The sequence below is a fragment of the Hemibagrus wyckioides genome, linkage group LG03 (genome assembly GCF_019097595.1).
Source record: "Hemibagrus wyckioides isolate EC202008001 linkage group LG03, SWU_Hwy_1.0, whole genome shotgun sequence".
NCBI classification, from domain to species: domain Eukaryota; kingdom Metazoa; phylum Chordata; class Actinopteri; order Siluriformes; family Bagridae; genus Hemibagrus; species Hemibagrus wyckioides.
Window position 1 is genome coordinate 18,769,704 of NC_080712.1, and position 19,751 is coordinate 18,789,454.

The window sequence follows — 19,751 nt, forward strand, 5'->3', positions numbered from 1 at the left end:
GATAGTTTCTGATGCATTCTCCATACTGATGCATTCAAGTTTGTTCAAGATATGGCTTTTTTTTTTCTTTTTTTAACTGCAGGGCTCTATAAATATATATATATATATGTATATATATATATATATATATATATATATATATATATATATATATATATATATATATATATATATATATATATATATATATATATATGAGCAATATTTAAGAAATGCATGCCATTATATTTTATATTATATTTTATATAATTCCACTCAACACTCTTAATGTAAAACCTGTTGACTGGATGTGCTTAGACTTTTAAGCATCCTGTATGTATATGAATAATGCTCAGTGCATTCTTCCCGCACTATAAAATTACTGATTTGGCTAAGACCTTGTACAAAAAAGAGAGAGACAAAGAGAGAGAATAGCACTTACCTAATATAGGCAGGTTCATTCACTTCCCCCATCTCAACACCTTGAGTAAACTATTCAACTAAATACAAGGATCACCTTTCACTTAAAGTGCTCCGTTATCACTAAACTATCTTAGACAGTTCCTGACACAGCCTTGCTAATACCTCTCAGTGAAGAAATAAACACTAATTAATTCTTTCAAATCAATACTGAAGTATCGTGTTTATAAAACCTGTCAGAAGGCTATGCCTTGCTGTTGTTGAGATGAATAACTTAAACACTGCAGGCTTGTACTTGTAAGCTTTACCTGCACTAGAGGTTCATGTGAAATCACCACAGTGACTGGAGATGACATCATCAGCAAAAAGCCTTCAAATAGTACACAGTACTGAAAAAAGTGGTACCTTAAAAACACGATGATTGTGTCTTAAATATTTGCTGTTCACTCCACATCACAAATCTGGGCTGGGTAGGCTGGGTAATGTTACTGGTGTCTGAAAGCACACCATTTCCTGACATATTCAGGACTTAATAGCAACTCAACAGCTTCCAACATGAAAAGGTGAGATAAAATAATAATAGCAATGTTTTATCATTCGTCTTCAATAGCAGCCACCTCTGTCCACACTGAGCTCCTTTTCCTTTTAGAAGTCTTCCAGGATGGTTTAGGAGGTCTAGGAGGTTTCACATTGGTGGGAGATGTAGTACTGTGAGAGAGGCAAAAGGGGTGAACTGCTTGTACTGATGTGCTAGGTCTTCACCTGGGACAGTTCACAAATGTCCTTGACTGGCTTATCTCCATCACGTGACTTTTTCCGTTTCTTGTTACCTGGATACAAAAAACCCCCACTGTTAATCCCTGTGCTTTAAAAATGAAAGAAAATAAATGGATGACATTTCATTTACATGGAAATTATGAGTATTATGCAATAACACTTGATGACGCATGATTATTGACAGCAGATTTCTAAATACCTCATTACACTTGCTAAAAATGCATGTGTAATGTGTGAGTCACATGTGAGTATGAGTATGTCATGTTTGATAAAGCAACGAGTGGGCTGCAGCAGAATGAGTGTGTGTGGTTGCTAAGATACTGCTGCCATCAGCAGTGGCTGTGTTTGTGTGTCTGTGTGTGTCTGTGTGTTGAGAGAAAAATAACTTAGTTTGCGCAGCAACTTCTTGCCAAGGTTATCATCTGATCCATTCAGAGAGTGTGAGCTGATCAGTTGCGATGAAGACAGGCCTGTTTCTTTTGGTACATCCACAGTATCTAGGCAGAGAAAAAGAAAGAAAATAAAAGCAGTTAGAGAGATTCTGTTTTCTTCTATTCTCCACTGACAACAGAATCTCCGTTTTACAAACTTTGTTTTCATAATCTCTGATTTAGTTGCTCCTGCTAACCTCCAGCCACAACATGCACTGCTGAGATGACTTGTGGTGTCTGGTGTCAGCATTCCTGCATGGGTCATATAAACAGAGCCTGGAAGCCATGCATCTCCCTCCCCAGCAGCATGTCAAACAGTCTCTCCAGTGTTTAACAGTTTACTTATGGCAGATAGCTAGGACCATTTCTCAAGAGCATCTGGTGATCTACTATCACTGGGGTGATAGAACCAAATGCTCAGTTATTTTAGTCTGAATAATTTTAATATTTTTAGTGATAAGTTTTCATCTATTATAGGTGTAAATTAAAAATATCCTCAGAGGAAAATCATCAGCTCCTGTGGCACCTCAGTCTGTAAATGGAGATTAAAAATAAATGCCACCGATCACCAACATTCAACAATCAGAACAAGTGAAAGCTGCACTTGTTTATTAATCCTCTTGCTTGCAAATTTAGAAAGCTCCTCCAAATGCACAAACGTTTAGGTGTTTGAGGTTAGGTATATGATTGGAGGATGTGATTTTTTAGGGAAATAATGAAAAGTAGCTGTATTTGTTTACATTCTCATATGTAGAGAATTGATCTACATTGGACAGATTCGATCTAAATTTCAATACAGAAACTTTTCTTTTTGATTGATTCAGATTGACTCTTCTCTCATTTGCTGGAATAGTACAGGCCATCACACAGAAAATCAGAATTCAGGTAGAAAATTATGTCATTTTTATGTAGAATAAGATGGTGATATTTTCACCCACCAGTTCCTTCTTTTTCCTCTAGCCGTTCAGTCCTCATGTACGGGATCTCATCCATGCGCAAGAATACAGAGTCACTGGGGCTTTTCTGTCCATCTGATTTACTCCCTACAGGAAAAGGCCAAACACAGCTTAGCACATTCCCCAAATTAAACACAATATGCCAAATAAATGCCTTATTTGCTGTAATATAATGCTTAGTGTAATATAGCATGGTTAACTGATGACATTTGTCATGAATATGATAACAGAAATCACTTGAGTACTATAAAGATTTTAGGCACAATAAGTGTTAATTTGTTACACTGGTTACTGTCTTGAGCCATGTCTGATGTCAGAAGTGATTTTACCCTAAAACTGTATACATTTTTACATTTTACACTTCTGAATCTGAAGAAGAATTCAGTAAGTAACTTCAGTAATAAATGCAAATGCAAACATTCTGTGTATTTAAAAGCACCTGTCTGACCTCTATACTGGAATAAATGAATTATAAAGAAACTGAAAATGCAGGCAGACGAATTAAAAGCAGTTAGATATTAATCAGAGTATAACACTTTTAATAAGAAATACTCATGTTTAAATTGTAAACTATTGTCTCCAATTCTCAATTATATATTTTTCACAAAATAAGGAAAGTCTCAGTGAAGACAGTCGCGGACTCACGGACGATGCGGTTCTTCTCATTGAGCATGGAGGTGCTGTGGGGGTGTCTGAAGTGGTGTGTGTGGTGGTGTGAGCGGGGAAGGGGCAGCGCGATGCTGTTTGAGCGTGTTTCTGGAAGTGTGGTCCTCTCTCCTCCAGCCTGGATGTCTGCATCAGGGGTTTGAGGAGAGCTATCCATTCGTGTAGCTGTTAGAGCATTCTGGTAGTGGTTACGAGTAACCTAAATAAGATTAATAGAGTTTACAAAAACAGCTAACAGCACATGCCTCTCTTTTAAATTTTCACAGAAATATGCAGTGTACCAAAACTGAGCAAGTGTCATGAGACACTGAAACATTGAGACATCTCAAAAACAATTAATTATCTATGGAAGATTAACCTTCAGATATTGACCCTAATTATTAATATACAATAAATAATGATGCACTAATACTGCTTCTGTACCTATTAGTGGGTAAATTAAATTCCCCATGTATCTTTGTGTGTATTTGAGTGATAACCTTGATGATCTGCAGGTCAGTGAGCTGGCGAACAGAATAGTCTGGTAGGTAAGCTCCTCCACCTATGCTCAGCTGGCTCAGGCTTCCCGCATGGATGGTGGTGTCCGAATGATTTAATCCACTGCTCCGTGATGGTGACCTGTGAACTGAATCATACACAGCCAGTCACTTTACTGCCTGTGCTGACAATCATTATGACAGATACTACTTTTACAGCTACAGCATATTTAATAACTGCCATCCTCCCACTCATTAACGTCAATATGTTTTAGATAAACAAAGTAATCTAGTCTGGTTGCAAAGAGCTGTAAAATTCATCACATCTGAAATCTTTTAGAATCTCTGAATTGTAAATCTGCATCTGCTCAAGAGGTAAGATTGACAGATGGCAATGATGCAATGGTTAGCATAATGATGCTCTCTCTCTCTATATATATTTTAAACCAGACTATGAGAATGAGTAACTCAGCAGTGACATCCACAGACATTATTGTGTGAATATTCTTAGCTCCAGTGCAGTGTAGATCTAAAAAGTTGAAAAAAACAAACAAACAAAAAAGACTAAAGGAGCCTATTCATTAACTTTGGAAGATCTGCTTTTTCCAGCTTTCTATTTTTTGTACAATTTTCTCGAAACTGACCTCTTGCTTTAATTACACCAGTGTTCTCCCATAAGGTTTATACAGCAGTGCAATCTAGTTGCATATGTCTTCATTATGTCCTGTGTCTGGCATACCACTTCTGCTGGAGTTTTTAGACAATCTGTCCTATTTATTTGTTTGTTTGTTTGTTTACTATGTTTACTTTAAGTGATGCAGTGAGTTGACATTTCCAGTTTTTTTTTTCTTCAGTTCTGGATGAAACATGATCATGTTCTAATAAACAGAGCTTACCTGTAGGCAGTACAGCCATGATGGCAGGCATGCCATAGTAAGTGAAAGGACCGTTTTCAAACTTCAGTGCTTCTTTTCCGATCTCTACCTCCACTCGACCCTGTAAAACAAGAGAACACCAAGCTCTCAGGCTTTCAGGCCTCCCTACAGGAAATAACGAATAAGAATATTCCTGTGTTGTCTTTGTGTTCTTTATACTATATTACCTCCACAACAAGTTTATTTAGACTGATAGTACCCATAGTCTGTGACCTACTGTACCAGCATCCGGATGTATTTATTGATTTATTGATAAGGATAAGACTTTAAAGCACTTCTATAAGTCATTCTGGATAAGAAGATTTGCCAAATGCAATAAATGTAAATTTAAATGTTGGAATATAAATGATGAAAGTAAATAAGCTTATCTTTTCCCCTAATCCAGCTGCATAAACTCCAATGCCAGTTTAAATGATATACATAAACCTACTTTCCTCCATTTACGTATAAATGTCCACTGTTCATTCTCTGGTTAAATAAATTGGTTTTATTAATTATTTTTAGTTAGTCTGCCTAAAGATGTTGTAATTGAATGTTTTCATTACACAGTGAACATAATTCTTTTCTTAAGATGTTACGTGCCATACTGAAACAAAGAGAAAAACCTAACAAATTCCATGTACATGTGCCACTATAACTAACAGAAGCAAACTTACTGAATTAATCAGCAATGATTTTAGCACTGCTATAAGATGGAAAGTGATCAGTTGAGTCAAGACTACTGTGAATGACTTTTACCTCATGTGACAGGACTAGAAAAAATAGATGATACTTAGTGGATAGTGGATGATGCTTTTAATTAAAGTGATTACTCATTTTAAATTGCAGTTTTGTAATCTTTGACAAAGTGTCCCTATATTAATTTTTCATAAATCTATTGTTTTACAGCTGTAGAGGTAGACAGAGCTTGATATGGCTTCATATTCTCAGCATACCATTATATCAAGTTAAGCTCAGGAACTATCTCTGCTAGTGGAGCAAAAATAAACAAAACATATTGTTCTTGAAATGTCAGTTACTTAGATATTAATTCCTTGTTTATAGATCTATGGTATATAAGCTATTTTGCCCTAGTAATTGTGCAGTTATACTGAATATCGTCATAGCTGTGATAACCTGTGGCCTGTGGTTTTGTGCCTGTGGCTGAATTACTGCAGAAATTCGTAGCTGCATTCTTGCTCATGTGGTATTGCTTAAATAATGAATTCTAATCATCTACAAAGGCTAACTGCTTTCTTAAAAAATAAAATGAGGGTTATTATTATTAAACTTGGAACAATTGTTGGCTGGATGGTAATTCTGAGAAGTCTGTAGGCTATGACTAAGCCTTGTATAATAATAGATTTTAGGCCCTATTTTATTATTTATATATTTTTTATTTACTGCATATTAAATTAAATGCAAATGAAGTCAAAATAGCAGCTGCATTCAGGCAGTCTGTGTGGTGTTGCGTCTCATTTGTAATTCATGGCAAAACACAATGCTCTATCCAGCTGTAGCTTCTTTGGGAACTATTTTTGTTGATTGAACTTAAATCACACTATCACACTCACGATCTTGCTGTTGTGCTGAATTTTTCTATGGTTCTGATAATCTGTGGCCAAATCACAACCATGCACAACAGCACTCTTGATTGTGCAATATTGCTTAAATGTGACCACACCACATTAGGGTTAAGGGGTTTCTCTTTACCTGGATATATTTACCTGCAAAATCAACACAAAGTAATCAACAGGTTTGTTGCGCTGGTAGAGGTAATGCTTTGGTGATTTCTTTTTCTTCTCATCAAACTTCAGCTCCTGTACAACACTTGGATGCTTAATGAGCCGCAGCAAGATCTTTTCTGAGATGTAAGTGGACTTGAAAGGCTCCACTTCTGATAGGAAACAAGAAGAAAGAAGAAGAAAAGGAAAAATTAAGAACCTGGGCTACTGTGTTCAGTACTTTGTGTACACTTTTCAGTGACTAAGTGCATAAGATGTTCTTAAGCTCTTTTTCTGTAATGTTGTGTCTTGAGGAAGATACCTGTGGCCAGAAAGCGATGTGTAGCCAGCAGCAGCTGAGGGGAGACCTTGACTTTCATTTCACTCTCAGAAATTTTGAAAATGGAGAAATCCTGCTGTTTCCTCTCATGGTGAGACACTCGCCTTTTAGTGCGGTTATCAGCTACAAAGACACAGGAATGCACAGAGGAAAACGTTTTCCTGTCAGATTGTCTATGAAGAAAACTATTGTATGAATTTCATTATACAAACTTACATAAAAAAAATATTGCCAAAAAAATATTCATGACTCAGCCAGTGAAAATAAACTGATTGAAATAGAATATTTGGGAATCTCTGATAAAAGTGTTCTATTATGTTCCAAACAGGAAAAGTTAACTGAATATCTTGGGATACAGTTTAAGAACAGTTTAAGAACGTCATATGGTACAAATCTAATTTGTGCAGAAGATAAATGAACAGTCTGCTTATTTACAAGATTATAACAATGAACTAATGTCTAGTTTGAGTTTGACAGATCTGTTGTTTGCAGTAAACATCCACCATACAAACAGACAAGCATAGCACACAGGTACAAAACAGGGATGCCCATTTTTATTTAACCATTAGTTTTCAACACTGTTTATACCAAAATATAAACATCAACCATATCTAACATTCAGTACAAAATCAGCCACAGACAATATTTAAGGCTTCACACAGTTCTTTATTTATCCTCAGTATAAGACACTATCCAGACCATTGAAAAACAACTCTCCTCCCTTTCAGTTTATCAGACACTGCAATCCAGACTCCAACCAGCCCCATAAGCACTGACCACATTACATATTTGGGCATTAAAATATCTTCCCAGCTGTCAGAGCAACTTTAATCCATTGATCAAAAAGTAAACAACAACCTCCAATGTTAGATGAAGCTTCCTCTCAAGTGCTAGAATACCTTTTATAGAAATGATAATAATACTAAAAATAGCAGTTTTCTGCATCAGATAACCTTTACTACTGAACAAGAACAACAACTCACAAAAAGACAGCACACACACACACACACACAGACACACACTTCTTACTATCCTTGAACCTTCCACTATTAATGCAACTAATTAAATCTAATCCTTACCTTAACCCCAATAAACAAAAGGGACTGAAATCGAATCGAAATCGTATCAAAAGACCCTTCAGCGGATAGTGAAGACAGCTGAGAAGATCATCGGAGTCTCTCTCCCCTCTATCACAGACATTTACACTGCATGCTGCATCCACAAAGCCAACAGCATTGTGGATGACCCCACACACCCCTCACACACACTCTTCACCCTTCTGCCATCTGGAAAGAGGCACTGGAGCATTCAGGCCCTCACAACCAGACTGTGTAACAGTTTTTTTCCTCAAGCCATCAGGCTCCTCAACACTCAGGACTGAACTGTACAAAACTCTCTCTCTCACACACACACACACACTCAGGACTGAACTGTACAAAACTCTCTCTCACACACACACACACTCAGGACTGAACTGTACAAAACTCTGTCTCTCGCACACACACACATTCTCGCTCTCTCACCTGTGTGGACACACACACATAACTTATATTGTTCAATACTTATTGCACTACCTTGTGTCAACCCTTGTGTTTATTACACCTGCTGCTATATTTATATTTATGTTAATTTCTATTTTGCACTACCTCAACCGCTGTTATTGTATTTTTGCACAATACATGTTGTCAGGTCTCAAAGTTGTTCATCATCTCATTTTATTTCATTTCATTTACATTTCATTGCACATATTCTTTTTCTTTTTTTGGCACTAAGTGTCCTGTGTTTTTGTGTTGTCTTTTTTTGTACTTATTGTTTTTGCACTGTCTTGTCTTTGCTCTGTTTGCACCTAGCTGCACACTTTACACTTTATGTGGCTTGGACAAATTTCGGTCCTAGCTCTCTGTTGTTTTTTGTGTTTGATCTTTATGTTGTATGTTTATGAAGCACCAGGTCCTGGAGAAACGTTGTTTCATTTCACTATGTACTGCGTCAGCTATATGTGGTTGAAATGACAATAAAGCTTCTTGAATCTTGAACCTTCCTCCGTTTTTTTCCTTTTTTTGCAGTTTAAGTAAAAAAGTAGCTTTCCTCATGCAGATCAGCCAGATGCCCACACAAGGTCAAAACTGTCAGGATACTGACCTACCTTTATGGGTAAATTTGATATCTACCAAAATATAATATAATATAAACATACTGCTACATATAGTATTTGTCTTTTTGTCATTTTTGTCTTAATTATTCTGTTATGTTTTCTTATATCTGTATATCTGCATTTCCTCTGTGATGATATCAATGGCTGTATTAGCTTGCATCTTCAGTCTTTATGGGACCTCATTAAATAGTGTTAAAAGTATGTAATAAACAATAACTCAATGCTCCTCTGAAGAGGGGGTAATGGTGAGCCCAAAAGAAATATAGAATTGCATTTGGGAATTCTGAGAAAGCATAACACTTACTGTACAAGTCAGTCTCATCCACGATCTCTGACTTGATAATCTCTTCAATAACATCTTCCAAAGTGACAATTCCCATAACCTCATAGAAAGGATCTCCTTCGCCCTCATTGTTGACTCGCTGCACTATGGCCAAATGGCTTTTTCCTGTAAAAGTGGAAGTTTGAGAAAATAACAAGAAAAGCAGAAAGTTTTTTGTTAATCACAGCTTCCCAAAGTACTCCAAAAACATTTTTTTCTGAGTATATAAGCATGGATAATGCATTTTGTTCAGTTGTGTTTGTACTTCTATTTAGTAGAGCAAAGCGAAGTACAAACCTCTATAAAACAATTCAGGCTATTTCACATTGCTGCAGAAAACTGGCTATGAGATATCTTATTATTCAGATGATTTAGATTCCGATGATGGGAATTAATCAGCCCCAGTTCTGACTTTTGGAGATTCAGACTTACATAAACAATAGTGAAGAATTATGCAATGGGGTTTGGGAAGCCTGGCTCTACTGACAGATTTAACCAGACCATGAACAACAACCACGTACAAAAACCCTCCAGCAAAAAAATCTGCTTTTTAATGTGCACTCAGCTGTCAGAACTAATTACTATCTTCCCTGAAAACTCATGAGTGTCAACGCATCTCACAGCACAGTGCTGTAATCACAGCGCAGTAGTTTGAGGGTACATACATAGAATTACTTAACTCCAGCGGGAGTGTTGTAAGAATCAGATGGCCAGATTTGGAATATCTATTCTCAAAGACAGGATAATACAATATAATCCACTCTCTTTCACCTCAGAGCAGAAGACTGCACCTCAGTCTGGCCAAATGATTGAGTTTAAATTGAACTGTTTTCATGTTTGTAACTGAAGGTCAGACTGAGCGATGTGAGAGTGTCTTTGGATTCAGGTAAAGGGGCACATAAGGCAACACTAAGAATCCAGCTGTCAGCTAGTCAAGGGAGCTGCATTACATCACTCCACTATTATATAACATGTGCATACGCAACAACGTGCACATGCAAAAACACCCCAAGGGAAGTCCACATGAAAGTCCCTGTAATTCAATTTGCTGCTGTGCCAGCCAAAGAGCTCCATAATGCTGACAGCACCCACCAGTGCACATTTGTGATGTTAGGTTCTTCATTGTAGTAAAAATGAGTGTGTAATAATATAAATATAAAGGACTGGCTATTAAAATACCTTTCTAATAATAAAAGAGAACTCGGCTGTAGATGAAAAGTGAATAATGTGGCATATTGTCTTAAATATTATGTATGGTTTAGCCTGTTTGGCCAGGCATATGGAATTTGCATATGGTCCTTTATTGACAAAACGTCACTTCTAATTACACTCCACTATATTAATCAGGATAGTTTATGACAATAAAGATCACTGGCCCAGGAAGTAATACTTTGAACCTTTATGTAACAATTGAGACATCTGGAATTTCTTTTGAAAATATCTGATTACGCTTAAGCATAGAATTATAATTATTTACTGTCTCTTTTATGGGCTAAATGCTGCCAGATTCGAGGACTATTATAAAACTGACTATAAACTCTTTGTGACCTGTAACTTGCTCAAATGGCTGCTACGAATTACCTGCTTCAATGGTGCTGATCACTGAATAATCTTCAAAGCAAACCTACTCAAATCCTTTCCACAAAATGCATGACCTCCACTGCTATGATACTTTTACAGCTGTCATTTGACTTAGTTTACATCTGCATCTGAAATATGTTAATAAAGAGCAGATTACAGATGCTATGAATATCAGCAAACTGAACATAATGGTACAATTTCTGAAAATCAACCCTCTACTGCAGACATTATGATAATCTTAATGTTGAAAATGTGTTTTTATCTCTACAAACATCTTTGTAACCAAATGTCTTTGGACCATGACCACAATGTTTCTACTAAAGACAAGACCCCATTATGAAACATGAATATTTAAATACATGTAGATTGCAGCCCTACTCACAAAGGACACATCAGCATTAAGGATGGATAAGCTTATTTACTGTACTATTAAACATTAAGATTATGATAAGCTTTTATTAGCAATGCATCAATGAATACTTTAATAAACTAATGTAAATCTGTTGATATCCCCAGTGACTTCCAAGTCAGCTAACCAGACGTAGCTTCATTAAAATATATATACTGTACATGGTCAGAATTATGATCTGTCAATAAAACATTTCCTCAGCGGTCTCTGTGGCATCACAATAATTAGGACAACCAACTAGTTAGAACCAAAAGGAGTGTCTATTTTCTTGCCAGCTCAGAAAGCACCTTTAGTAGCATTGTTGTAGCATTCAGGGGTTCTAACATAGGCAGTGAAATAAAGGCCTATGTCTGTTTAAATTCACTTCTACCAGAATTTCTGGCTATATATTCAAGCCACAAAGCACTAGATGCTTTTATAAAATAAACAGCAATAGCATACCACTAAACCTCACAAATCAAAATCTTGTAGATTTCTATCAAATTTTGCTGAATTATTCTATCCAATTGTTTGGTATGTTACTCCAAAATCCATATGGGGTTGTTAAAAATAGACACAGCAGACATATTGCACATGGATCAAATGATTACATGAACAGCCTTTTCTAATCACTGTTCACAGAAAATGCAAAGTGCATTGCAAAACTTCAACTGACACTCACACACAGTGATTATACAAGACAGAAATATTAACTGTAATTAAATACAAAGACTGGTGCCGCAGTGAATTAAAATATTTAGGTAAAGAGGTCAGGAGAAAGTATGATTAAACATTGAGATAGATTACTCGATTAAATCATATCTAATTATAGATGACCTGAGTGTGCTTGATGAGAATTATCACAAACAAAATATGCTACTGCAAAATACATATGCTATTAAGCATCAATATTGTAATAAATATGACAATAATATTATATATTAATGGTTATCATTTTTACTTACTATTTTAAGATAAAATCTGTGCTTTTAAAATGGCAAATTTGAAACAAATAATACAATTGATTTGGACTTTTTAATTCAAAGAATTTTTTTTTAAAAATGTTAGAGCATAAAAAAACACAAGCATTGGTAGAATCAAGAGCCTGTAAGCTCTGGTTCTATTTGATCTTATCCCAGTGCCTGATCAGAGTGACCTCAAGCTGAAAGGTAGTGTGGTACCATGGAGGAACTGAGGGCTAAAGGGGTTTACTTGGGTACAGGTGGGCCTTTTTTTGCTTAGGACAAGACAACTTACAACTCATGGTGGCCCTACCATCTACTTTATGCTTTACTTTTGATTGTTCCCATTTTGCATGGATTTCAGTAACTAGGCAATGTAGTGACTTGTGGCACTGAGATGGCTTGTAAGAACTTATTCTATGAATAGTGATCCTAAATACCCTGGCAAATCTGTCCCCAAGCAGATCTGCTATGATCAAATGGGTGAAAACATTTATCAGCCCCAGCCAGGTCAGCACCCATTTAAGATGAGACTAAGAATTGCCAATACATAGCAGCTGAGGAAAATGTCCTGACTACAAAAAGTACCTAGGTCTTATATGCCTGTAGTAAAAATCTGCTCCATAAATACTGTGCACCTAATCAGCTAGATCCTCTGCACTTCCTGATTTCTGAAATCCTTTTTTAGGGCCTGCAAAACAGTGGAAAATCCTCATTTAGAGGTGTATGTGGTGGGTACTGCAACATTTCAACAGCACTATGTGTGGCATCACTTTGTGGGCTCATAAATTTATTTTAAGAGGTACAACATGCCTCCATCCATCACAGTTCCTATATAGCCCCTTGTGATTGCCAGAACTATCTTAATCTGTCTTATCTGGTGGCATCACACTGATAAGAGTAGGAGATTGGTATGTTTTGACTATAAAGTCACCTTGAATATGACCTTGAGGGTCAGTTTGACCTTGTGGATGAACCCGATTTCTGCTCGAGTTCATACTTCCCAATTTTGTAAATCAATCAACAGAGCTTGCAGCATTTTATGAACGCAAACCTGTAGAGTGTTCCTTGCTATAACCAGTATGCCTGCTGAGGTACTGTTTAGACAAACATAAGCCATCAAATAATCCTAAAATCCGTTCATCTGTCACAGAGGAAATACATTGGACCACCTTGTCTAAACAGACACTGTATCTGTGTGTGATGGATGTACTGTATATTTCTGTATTGGAGGACACCTGCTCCAAGACCTTTTCAGTACTTCTCCCAGGGTGTCACTGTGCATCTTTTCAAGGTTCTACAAGGCTAACATTGCCACATCCAGTGGCATGAACTCAAAATATTACTAGGGTTCTGTGTCATTTGGGAAGCTGTGTCTATGAGAAAAAAAGTTTAATAAGAAGGTTCCAGGAAAAGATGGCTGTATGATATTTATTGCAAAAACTATGTCACTGGTCAGGTTGTGCCTTTGTTGGAAGCTCTTGTCATGCTTGTGCACATGAGCATGATGGGAAAGTTACAGACATAACTAGACCTTTGCAACACTAAACACATATTCACTCTTCAACATTTTGAACATTTCAACAAATTTTGGAAGAAGATAATCTGGCATGTGCCTAAAATGAGCCAATTCATTCTTTAACACTACAAGAATGTCCAAAGACATAAAAGATAATTAATTTCATTTAGAATATAAACATTTTATGCAAAGACATGTATTCTGTAGTGAACACCTTTATAATACCAATGTCTTATCTACTCGATTTTGGAAGCTGTGATAACATGCCATTTATTTCATTCTGCACTTACTGCAGTGGGAGGCTGCTAATTACTTTCCCTGTGAACCAACACCAATACACACTCCTAACTCTAACAGAAGGAAAGGTTGATCTTGCATATTTCATGATTTCCCTTATAACACATTTAGTGGAGGCAGAGGGGGGTCGTAGCTTCAAACACTCCTGTGTGGGGAGCTCAGTTTGAGAGAGACATATTCTTCCTTACTACAACATCTGACATTTTATCCCCTATAGCCCGAAGCTGAGACAGTGATTGGGAGAAAGGTCACTGCAGGAGGTTTAATTTGCCCTGAGGTTCTGCTCATTCAGTACCCTGCAATGCAGATCTGATTCTAGTACCTTTTTTTTTCTTTTTTCTTTTTTTACAGAAAAGTAAAATATATGTGTATCTGCCAATCTCTCAATTCCAATGGAAAATGTCTTTCAGCATGTATAACTATGTGCTGATATACAACAAGACAGTAAGTTTAGTTGCTTTACTGCCTACTGTGTTTCTCAAAACAGAATAGAATACTGGATAAGCCAGTGTTACATAACATCCAGTGAATGCTGTTTTGCAGTTCTATACCCCAGTGCATGAATTTATGCCAGATGTCAAAGCAGATCAAATCTATTTCTAGCCACAATACAGAGCTCAGATGGAATGATACTCAACATTACTTTCAGTGCAACAGTGCACACTAATTCACTTACTCTTTCATTTGATGAATTGAATTCCATCTATAATATAATGCTGTTTTTAGTGAAAAGCAACTCATAAATTCATCAAACTCATTCATCATATTATAATTATAAATGAGGAAATTATCCCAGTTTGCATCCAGATTTTTGCAGCCATTGTGTGTAACTGTAAGGATACAGTTTTTGTTTTACTTAAAATATTTAGTATATATTTGTGACACCTTCTAAGTAGTTCTAATTAGATAAATCTCCAGTTAACCATTGCATCTTTTTGATACTTACCTTTCTTGAACTGCTCGAGCATTGCATCAAGCTTGGTATCATTAAATACGCAATGCAAAGGATGTTTGTAGAACTGTGTGATGGTTTTAAGTGGGGTACAGTCATCTGGATCAACGAAGGCCAGATCTTTAACAAACAGAATGTCAACAATGTTAGACCTCTCGTTCTCAAAAACGGGGATGCGAGTATAACCGCTCTGCATGATGTCAGACATCGTGTAGAAGTCCAGGATGGCGTCAGAGGCCAGCATGAAGCAGTCATTGAGCGGGGTCAAAACATCCTCGACCGTTTTGGTCCTAAGCTCGAGGGCTCCTTGAATGATGTTAAGTTCCTCTTTCACCAGGTCATGATAGGGATCTGTAACGCGCAGCATCGCCAGTAACTTTTCACGAGTGTAAAAGTTACTTATTTCTTGATGCAACATGTTATCTAATAGTTTGCTAATCGGGTACGTGATGGGAAAAGTCACCAGCATCAGCAACTTAGTGAGCCAGATGGTTTTAGATGCTATGGCCAACCCGTGCCTGGATGCAACGGAATGCGGTAGAATCTCCCCAACGAAAAAAATCAGAAAAGTACAGGCGGCGGTGGACAGAGGCGTGACGCCGAGAATCTGGCACATCCAAACAACTAAAAATGTATTCGTGAGCACGTTGCACAGCACCAAAGTGCAGAGGACGTAGTTGCCGTGTTTGCGCACGGACTCGATTTTGCCCGCGTACTTCTGCTCCTTCTCTGTGCCACTGTTTTGGAGCACTTTCAGCTCCACGGGGTCGAGTGCGAGCATACTTATTACAAGTCCACTGAAGAGAGCAGACAGCGCCAACAACACCACAGAAAGAGACGCCTGAAGCCATCCGTCCGCGTGTGGTGGCCGCTCGACCACTGCTAGCCAGAAGTCCCTCGATCTAAAGTGCTCCCATTTGGACCCGTCAAAGGCGCACATGGAATAATACTTGACTTTCTCACCTCGCCGCAGGTCTTTTGCCAGCAACTCCACGAGGATGGAGCTCTGACTGGAGGCCGACTTGAACGAACCCAGCAGCTCTATGTCAGAAGTTCGCGCGCTCTCTTCCACACATAAGTTCCGCTTAGGGTGAGCTTGACCCTCTCGACCCAGCTGCGGCTCCTCCACAAAAGCGATCCACGGCGCGGTTGTAGCGTCCGTTCTGGAGCTCGAGTTTCGGTTCATCCTCTGCGGCGACGCTGAGTAGTACACACGCAACACGAAGCGCGTTCCCTCGGTCGCCCTCAGCAGTCCGTTTTGCACAGACAGTGCCGGACTTGTGTCCTCTGGACGAAAGCCTAACAAACCGAGGGTGTGACCAGGAAGATGCGAGACGAGAAGAAGCAGCAACGGCAGCTGCCATGGTGCCGGGATGCAGAGCGGGAGGAAAGCATCCGCAGCATCCGCAGCCATGATGCTGAGTGGCTTTGCAGAAGGACATTGGCGAGATGTGTCACGTGACGAGAGCTCTCTCTCTCTCTCTCTCTCTCTCTCTCGCACACACACACACACACGCTTCATACACGCGTGCGCGCATTTGCTGGCACCAGTAAACAACTGTTGTCTTCTGCAAATAGCTCGAATGTAATACCTCAGCGAAAATTACACACTGCGAAGAAGATAGGCCGTTTGTCGACTGTTAAGATTTATATCCGCAGGAAACTGTCGATAACGAGCGACTTCCCCCAATTATGCATAATAATACAGAATATGTGTTTGAAAGCCCGAATAAACATTTACTGAATTATTGAACAGTTTACTTCTGCAGACAATTATGTTAAAGATCAGATCTGCGGTGTAAGATATTCTGTCACATTAGCCATTATGGTCAGACATTTGCTGTGAATACACATTAGGGATGTTTTAAATAACGTCAGAAATACAGAGAACATGTTTATAATCTTGGGAAGTAAAATCACGGTGCATGCGGGGTTGAGTGTCGGTCATGCACAGTGTTTTTAAAAGGGAGGATGATCTATGTGTCCAGAAGGTGGCAGTATTGCATCAACCCACGCTGGAAAAGTGACTATGAAAGCAGAAGTTTTTAAGTCAGACATCAGTCAGCCCAGTGTCTAGCTCAAAACACACACACAAATACAAGCTTAGAAAAAAAGAATTGCTCGAGGGTTCTTCTGGTGGTTAATGGTTCGTGCTCTCTTAACGGGTTCTGCCTGGGACCTTCTGCTATACGGAAACAATCCGTTCTTTGGTTTTACACAAAAGATTTGTATATAGTTTAAGAGTTCTTCCACGGAGACAAACAAGTCACACTTTAGGGCTGTTTATAAGAGTGCATGCTTTTTTGTTGTTTAGATGTGTGTGTAATTGAAACACCTGAATGTGATCTGCATGAGGAGTCAAATCCAAGGATATTTGTATTAGAAAACTGCTCTATCATTTATTTTTTATAATATTTAACCTTTTTCTTCATATATATATATATATATATATATATATATATAATCGTGTGTGTATATATACATATGTGTGTGTGTGTGTTCATGCGTCGACTAAGTTATATTAAACACATATTAAGCAATACTTTAATAGGCTACTAATCTAATCGTGAAGGGAAGAAATGTAACTGTACTCGCCAAAACGTGTCAGAACAACCAATAATCGCTAAATCTGCGTATGGGAAACTAACCGTTCATGTTTGGACAGCAGAAAATAAAGCCTCGGCTGTTTGGAGATTTGACCGCATAAATAATGTGTGGCCTACTAGCTCTGCTCGTCTGTTCAGTATCGCTGCCACGTAGTAAATCAGAGAAACAGTCTGAATGAGTACTTTCCGAAGTGGCTCAGCGCGTCGTCGACGTTAAAGAGCGACGCTACGGTGTGAGGCCTTGACTTTATACTTTTTTAAAACGTTTTACTGCAGTGCCTGGGCCTGTGTCAGATCGGTTTCCTCTCTAGGCCTTTGGAAAACAATTGACATTTCAGAGCAGAGTCTCAACTGTGGATGGAGTTCCACTGGCCAGGGGAACCTACATAACATCCTGAAAATTGCTAAACCATCGCCAGCCATTTTATCCAACTTTACTTAGGCGAAAGAAAGACAGCATTGTAAAGAGGATAGGACTAAGACTAAGACTACCACTTCTATAATTCTGAATTACTGAGTCAGTGAGTCGGTTTAAGGGGCTGTGTGCACGTCAGCAAATGTATATTATTGTACAGAATAATGTGTAGAATATTATTTACACACTATACGAACAAAACGACACAATAATTTAAATATATATGTATATATTCTCGATAAAGTGCTATATTGTTTTTTATTGTTGTTATTTTGTGGTGCTCCAAAAACTTGTTATAAACTTGTATAAACTTAAAAGTATGCATTATATGTATGTATACACTGGATCCACGGCACTGAAACTTGTGGATGAAAATGATATGTCTTAGCATATCATAAACTTATAATGATTTAAAAATGCCCAATATGAATAAAAACAGGCTTAAATAAACTACTATTATTTATTATGTATAGCAAATAGCAACTGTAAATAAATAAGAACAAATAAGAACTGAATTTAAACAGAAATTAAATGTAATTAGACCGGCGCTAATGTTGAGAATCATTGTGATAGTTAAAACTAGATAAACTAGGTCACTAGATAGATAAACTTCTTGACTTGAAATAAAAATCATTCGCTCTTTGGAACTACACATTGTAAAATGTACAACTATACAGCACCTGAAGCATAGTTTAGAGGCATAAATACATCTCACTGTTATAGCGGGAATAAATTTCTGCATTTAGACTGCGTAATTCCTCGCGTCTATGATATATTTTTTACAATTATTATTATTATTATTATTATTATTATTATTATTATTATTATTATTGTTTGTTGTTAACGGAGAACACAATTTTACCTGTAGAGAAAGAAAGAAAGAAAGAAAGAAAGAAAGAAAGAAAGAAAGAAAGTTATATTATCTCAGCAAAAGAGAACCCGTAATGATGTGGCTTCCTATATCATAAAGAATAATATTGCATAAAGTAAAATATTTTTTTATTTATGTGGGTTAATTAAAACAAATCATAATCTAATTAAGTAATTTAACTCTGTTTTGGATAAAATAAAAACGCTTATCTAAAACATGGAAAAGGGAGACTTCTAAATTGCATCTAAATTATCAAAGTATCTAAACTGTATATAATGATTAACAATTAAGTTCAGTGTAAAATTCATATAAATGCAGCAGCATTAGTGTTTCAGTAGGCCCGTGTAGCTTATTTATGAAAAAACTAAGCGACCTAAATATATAAGTTAGCCTACAGGCTTTATAAAAACACACTCTGGCCAAAGGTCGAATAAGGCATATTTCGTATTTCGAGTAAGTCCTACACAAATAAGTGTGCTATAATTTGTCTATCGCTTAGCCCTTGGCTTTGAATTAAACACAGTGGCTATTTTGTATTGGCAAATAACTCTTTCTAAATGACGGGCCTACATATAGCTTTGGTAAGCTATAAACCATTTCTAATGCAGAGTGAAGAGTGTAAAGGTTTTGCTTTCCGGGTTAACCTGGGTAAGGTACTATTTTGTCAAGTATTTAGGAAACTAAACGTTTATCAGAAAAGTTGTGGGTTTACATATATGCTATATATTTAATGAAACAATAGGCTATATCAACTAAAGCCCATTTCCACTCGGTATGTTTCAGTTTATTCGAGACCATTTATTCGTGGCAGATCAGTTCTATATAATGTATCCTATTTGACTGAATAAATTTGACTGAATTTTGCCGTGTTTGACTTAATTGAAGTGAGTGAGGCAGGATTCAGAGTGCTATTGTAATGGGCTGATCCAGGCAGCCTTTGGGGGAAAAAAATAAATCAACTATAATAAACAATCGAAAATAAATAAACCTGTTGCATATT

The 19,751-nt window shown here is 37.3% G+C and overlaps 1 protein-coding gene across 1 annotated transcript; it reads right to left on the reverse strand.

The window, feature by feature from the left end:
- Positions 1–177: 177 nt before the first annotated feature.
- On the reverse strand, positions 178–16,279 carry LOC131351241 (metal transporter CNNM1). The gene is made up of 10 exons (XM_058386574.1): positions 14,854–16,279; positions 9,143–9,286; positions 6,666–6,806; positions 6,347–6,516; positions 4,602–4,701; positions 3,709–3,854; positions 3,209–3,428; positions 2,546–2,650; positions 1,563–1,673; positions 178–1,229 (listed from the first exon to the last, which is right to left on the reverse strand). The coding sequence occupies exons 1-10, from the start codon at positions 16,271–16,273 to the stop codon at positions 1,150–1,152; spliced, it is 2,637 nt and encodes an 878-aa protein (XP_058242557.1). The 5' UTR covers positions 16,274–16,279; the 3' UTR covers positions 178–1,149.
- Positions 16,280–19,751: the final 3,472 nt, after the last annotated feature.